Source organism: Gavialis gangeticus, unplaced genomic scaffold (genome assembly GCF_001723915.1).
Source record: "Gavialis gangeticus isolate Ggan-Ray unplaced genomic scaffold, GavGan_comp1, whole genome shotgun sequence".
Taxonomy (NCBI): Eukaryota; Metazoa; Chordata; order Crocodylia; family Gavialidae; genus Gavialis; species Gavialis gangeticus.
In genome coordinates this window covers 54,648,570-54,654,903 of record NW_017729025.1, presented here as the reverse complement: position 1 = coordinate 54,654,903, position 6,334 = coordinate 54,648,570, and the positions used below count along the sequence as shown (strand labels likewise).

The window sequence follows — 6,334 nt, the reverse complement described above, 5'->3', positions numbered from 1 at the left end:
GGAGCCAGTAGGGGCTGGGGCTGGGCAGGGGTCCTCCCCATGGTCCCCTCCCTTCTTCTGCAGTCCTCCCCACCCCCTACTTACTGGCACGGAGCCTAGGTCCAGCTCCCTGCGGTGGCAAGCGGGGACCACCCAAATCTCTGCATCAATTCGTAGGCTTCCAGTTTGATTCGGCCTTTTTAATGGGTCTCCCTATTCGATTCGGATTTGGAATTGGGAGAATCGGGATGAATCTCCTCCAAATTGAATTGGCTACCATAGCTTTGCACAGCCCTAGTTTACACCCTGCATTTAAGGGTCCCGATTTTCAGTACGACTAAACTATTTGTCCTTTTGAAAATCATTCCCTTTCCAGGTATTTCAGGTTAGACATCTAAAATCATTAGGTAAATATCTTGGTGTTGAGCTAAGGTGAGAGTTCCTAACTGAGGACAGCAGGGTTGGAGGTAAGGGAGCACTGTCTGAAGATAGCTCAGTATTTTCAATAGCATTGTTGGTTTATAGTTAAATGAAACATGCCAGAGGTGAGACAAGTGTATTATGAGTTAGTGGCATTGCACATTTGCACAGCAGGTAAAAGACCTGCCCAGTGAATGATCACAGATTGTTTGTATTGCTAGGTCACGTACTGCAATATTCTGTGCCATTATTTCCATTGTTCTCACATGAAGCCATGCTGTTTTGTAACTGATGAGGTTACGCCTCTTAATGTCTGGTGTGGCCTGGTGTTTTGCTCTTGTCTCTGGGAGCTTCCACAAGAACAGAACCCTTACTAAATGTAATGCCATTTCCTGGATGGACACTGAGGGTCCAACTCCACTTGGCAATACTTGCCACTACAAGTAAAAATGGACTCTATTCTCCATCTTGATTCAAGAGTGTAATGCCAAGAGTGCTGGTTTCTTTCCAGATTGATAATATTTGAAGTGACTTTTTTGTTGTTCAAGGTCTTATGAGCAGTTGCTTTGATACAGGTGTGAGTCTAAGGGTCAGAAAAGCTTTTAGGAGGGTGGGGAGACAACTGATTGAGCTGAGTGCCAGCCCACCTGTCTCCCCAAAATTCTTTATTTCTTCAAGCAGTTACCATGTGGCCCATATTTTCATTGTGGCTCATGAGCAAATTATCATTATGAACAAATAGTAAGAAAGTTTGGCCAAGAGGGATTTGGAGAGAGAGAAAGATTGAGGTGTAGGAAATGGCAGGGAAGACCATAGAAACTAGAGCGGGTGGGTAGAATTAGGCTGCTGCCTTTTCTGAATGTTGGTGGTTGGATAAGAATAATGGAGCTGGAAGAAAGTCAGGTAACCTGCCCAGGCCAGAATATGTTATGCGTCTGTACCACTCAGCTAGATCTCTGCTTCTTTATCTGCCCCCTACTCTCTTCTTACCCTCTTGAAGAGTGCCAGTTTGGTAGGGTCTTTATTCTCCAACATTAATGCTTGGCTATTGTGGATTTAGGATGCCCATTGCTGGCTTTGTAGATTATACAAAGATAATTTGAATTCTGTTATGAGAGTTTTAATAAAAATGGATCTGTATAGCTAAGGAGGGGGTGCTATAGGGTTCTCTTTGTCAGAATTCTGTCCTATGATGTTCTTCCCTCTTGCATCCTTTATTTCTTTCAGCCTTTTTCTTGTTTGGTATGCAGCTTTTGTGGTGCATTGCTGATCCGCTGATCTGTTTCTATGGCTTTAAATCCCAAGCACTTCACAAATTGTACTTGACTGCTTATGCAAACTATATAGGTATAACTTCTCCCAAAAAGTGAAATGCATCTGTGTCTAGAGTGGAGTCTGACAGCTGGAAAACAGCACACAGCACTGGCAGTTAGTCAGGAAGGGAGAAAAATAGCATATCTAGTGTAACTGAGGAAAACAAAATGTAATTGTTGGAATCTGCACAGGATGCTTCTATTAATGTAATAACTTTTAGGGAAAGTGCCACAACATATTTAATGACCAAAAACAATAAACATCTGTCTTGCATCCTATTTAAATGTAGTCTGTCCACTGGTACCAAGTTGTAGGGAGATTTGGTTCAGTATTACTTTCCAGGAAAGAGCTTCCTTTACTAGATAACTGAAACTGCTTCGTCTAGTACCTGTTTTTCACTAGAGACCTACTGTTCATATACCAGGTATACATCTCTGTTGGTGCTTATGAAATCTGATGTAATCTCCCTCAGAGGTGGTATGACTGCAGACTGCTATCAGGTGCTTTAATGAAATGCCCAGGACTACTTCTAAGATGTATGCAGAATTAATTAAATGTAGCCTTCTATTTGTAAGGCAACAGCATGTTAGTGCAGACTTCTTCCTTCACACAGTCACTACTTAATGACATTTATTTAGTAACTTGGGTTTCCCAATCCCTGGTTTAGCTTGGTAACCTCATTTTCTCTCACTGCAGATATCTCTTTTATTGGAACAATCCTATTCCTTGTATGAAAGATGATTTGCAGGGGTAAATGACAATGCACCTGAGGGAAGGGAACAGGCATGAACACAGTGCTAGATTTCTCCTCCTTAAAATAGCTCCTTGGCTGAGTCCAACTGCTCTTGTCTTACTTGTTGACCAGGTCATGCTTCAGCAATCTTCTTTTTTGCAACCTGAGTGCCCCACGGAGGTGAAGGACACAGCCCGAGCTGGCTCCATCAGTCAGCAGAACAAATGGGCTTGCTCTGCCTAACATCGGGCCATCTCGGATTCCACCTCTTTTATAGAGATGAGTGATGAAGAGGGGCTCGTTCCGCTTTGCCGCTGTATTAATACACATCGGGGCCAGCTCCCGGCACTAAATCACGCTACTGCATACATCTGTTATCGGACTCCTCACCAGCGTGATGAACAAGACTGCAGATAGAGGCTTCCTTGTGTCATTCTTTATAGGATTTTCCTAAAAGAATAAATAGCTCAAATCTCTGCCAACACTCTCCCCTGTCATTGTGATGAATTTAGCTTCTTTCTTAAACATGCAGCTACAAATCTTCCCCTGTCATGCCTGCCTCCCCCCCCAATCCTCCCCCATCTGCAGAAAGTTTTGAGTTGGGTTTGACTGGATTCATGGCGTTAATAAAGTGTGTGTGAAATGCACATGCTTGCTCTCTTCCCATGGCAGAAATGAAAGGAGAGACCTGGGGCTCCGTTTATTTGGTCACTCAAGCTTGCTCTTCCCATGCCTCTTCAGCTCAGTAATTAACAGGGCTCTCATGCAGTTTGTTTTTATAAGAGAGGACCATGTGCTCAAGCCTATTTAGATATACCCAATAAGCTAAAGGGAACACCAAATCTATAGCTTTTCATCAGAGCACTAGCCCTTCTGTAACAGCACTGCTACTTGAGACTACCTGGACTTACTCCTGCTGCTAAAATAGATGTTGCTAGATAAGAGCATTCTGATGAATTGCCCCATCTCTTAAGAACAGTAGGAAGGTGGACAGAGAATCGGGCGATGCCAGTATCTCTGGAAGTGGTTACTAGCTTCAGATAGTGCTGCACACTCCTCATGTAATTGCTCAGGGAGGTTGGAATTGAAAATTAGTGCTTTCCAGCTGGATGGCACAGCAGCAGCTGGAGGCTGAACTGCAGGGTTATTACCTAATTAAACCACATATTGTAGCTAGATCAGGTAGCCATGGGCAAGGAGTGATGTTGACATGCAGGATATCCGCATGGATATTGCAAATGGTCCAGTATAGCTTGGTCTGATATATGCTGGATCAAGTTTTAACCACACTTATTCTTGTAACCCCCCTGAAGAACAGACACTGATTTGTTGAATATCATTCTCCCTATCTTCTGTTTTGCCGTATATTTTATCAATATAGGTAGCTATAAAGTTACAGTTGGTTGTAATCAGCTTTGAATCCAGTTTAAATTTCATTTGATCCTGTTGCCTGCATGTATGGCAATGCTTACAGCAGGGATATCAGACTCATCAAACCCTGTGGGCTTGATGAGTGGCATGGGACTGGTCCACGGCCTGGATCAGGCTCTCAGCTTGGCCCTACTTGTTAGACTCAGTGTGCAGGGCCAGTGCAATGCCGAGTGCTGTGTACAGACCAGTCTCATGCACTGCAGCACCCAGGGCTGGGGCTGGTATGTGCTGCATGAGACATGCAGGCTAGTCTGGGGCACACTGCATGCAAGCAGCACCATGGTCTGGTCAACAGAGCTCCAGGGACCACACCTAGTCCACAGGCTGTATCTTTGACACCCCTGGTTTAGAGTATTTTGGAGTCCTATTCATGTACTGCAGCCATGGGTACTGGGATAAGAACCTGCGTAAACAGATCACATAGAACTAATTTGGGTCTCTGAAAAATGTCAGATTGGGACTGGCAGCTTTGCAGTAGGTCCAATGTAAGCAGTGGTGGGGTAAATTTTCTCTGGCCTCATACTTTTTCTTGCTAGTTTGATTCCTGCATGCCATAAATTGACAATATCTAGTGGTGAGAAACCTATTTGGTCCTCCTGTCTCCACCCCCTGCTCCCCCCACTTTTTTTTATTTGGCTACCAACAAGGCCTCCACTTAGCGGTGATGGTGATTGTTACTTTAATATGGCCAATATTACAATTGGACTTTTAACCCTCATATTTCATGGTGCTAGTCAGGCATCAGATGAATTGGGCTATGCTGGAACTAGCTATCTAGATCCCATAACAAGCTGTTCTAGTGCTGTCTTGCTGGAGCTAATCTACCATCTTGTTTAGAAATGGAAAAATTTTCAGAGCTTCAAGCAAAGCTCCTTTTCTGAGTTTGGGATCTGGCCCTTTGATATCAACCTTAAACTTCATAATAATCGGGTCTCTATTTAAGGTTATAATGGCCCCATTATTTAGCATATTGCTACAGAGCAGATGAAACTGGGAGCAAAAAGACGCACAGAATTCTTTTTTGTTGTCAGGATTTTATGCAATTTCTAACTGCTTAGTGCTGTACAAAACACAGAAGCAGAAAGAAACTAAATTAATCATTGGAGATGTTCTTCTTAAAAAAAAAATTACCCTATAAAGTTCTGTTAATGGGGACTGGCTGATTCCAAAGACCAAGAACATAGACTGTTTCACTTTTAGGTTGCTAACTGCAGTCCAGTCCAGAAATTACACTGATTGTTGGGCTGATGGATCAAGTCCTTGCCCTTTGTCATGCATTCCAGCCTGTCCAAGCTCTCAGTAGTGGCTGGTTAATAAGAGGGAGAATGAATTGCAACTTGCCTTGCTTCTGGGATAAAGGTTGTAGCTTTTTTTTTTTCCAACTATCTAGTTGGTCTAATAAAAGACTGTGCCTCTACCACACTGACATGCCTTGCTTCTGTAATTTTTTCTAGTACTTAATCTTCCCTGGTAGGTCTGTGTGGAGGCTTGTGGTGCACTCATACTGTCTCCACAGTTTTCTTTATAGGCTTCACTGCTTTGCCTTTCTCTCCTCATAGAGTTCATGTGATGACCCCATGCTACTCTTTACATCGTTAGAGTTGCACTTGTATCAAAATGCATTATTTTGTTGTGCAGAAAGCCTATTTTCACCTTCTGTCAACATTGTCTGCTCTAATTCAAGTTATGAAACCTATTATCTTTTTTAAAATCTTCAGAACAGATGCTTTGTCAGAAGTTCTTAGCCAGGAATTTGTGCAGTTTTGGATTGAGTGGGTCATGAACTGATTTGGGAAAAATTAAATGGAAAGATGAACCAAAAGAGGTCTGCAACTAAGGTTTTTGAGTTCAAATGGGAAAACGGTAAAACAAAGGGAGCTAGTTTGTGAACTGGACTATGGTCTGCAACTGCTCAAAGAGGTCTGGAATTTTTTAGAATTGTAGGTGCTGAGACTCCTCAGTGTGACTAAGGATAGGCAAACTGTTCATCAGCCCTGGGCACTGATTTAGGAGTGCCCATGTTGCCGTATCCCCTGTATTCTAGAAGACTCTGGCCCTCAGCAGCCCAACTCTCTGGGATCTCCACCTCTGCTCAAGGGCACCAAAATTCCTAGTTAAACCTCTGTGAATACTGTCAGGTACTTGTATCTCAAGCAAGGGGGAAAAGCTGTAGGAAAGGGCTTCAGACCAAATTGAATGAATTACCACCTCACAGGATATTAGGAATAAGCAGAGAACATGCAAGAAATGGAAAAAAGGACTGATCTGCAAAAAGAAAACTGAGACTTGAAGGTCAAGAAATGAAATACAGTGGGAATTGCGAAAAGTGAAGTTGAACTAGGTGTTGCAAATAATATTAAAACAGTAGTTCTCAACCTTGATAGACTCAAGGCACCCCTCAGAAAATGTTAGCTCTTAGTTTTCAATTGATTTTTTTTTTTTTTTTTTTTTTTTTTT

The 6,334-nt window shown here is 42.7% G+C and overlaps 1 protein-coding gene across 8 annotated transcripts in view; it reads left to right on the top strand.

Annotated features, from left to right (window-relative positions):
• The window catches only part of GPATCH2L (G-patch domain containing 2 like), a 54,958-nt gene that overhangs the window by 35,473 nt on the left and 13,151 nt on the right, over positions 1-6,334 (top strand). For 2 of the 8 annotated variants that reach the window (XM_019518773.1, XM_019518776.1), the window contains one exon: positions 2,579-2,928. The exons of the other annotated variants lie outside the window; for them this stretch is intronic. In XM_019518773.1, the coding sequence (XP_019374318.1) occupies positions 2,579-2,613 (35 nt within the window). In that variant the 3' untranslated portion in view covers positions 2,614-2,928. Of the gene's footprint in view, positions 1-2,578; positions 2,929-6,334 lie in introns of those variants that run through there. 8 annotated transcript variants of the gene reach the window in all.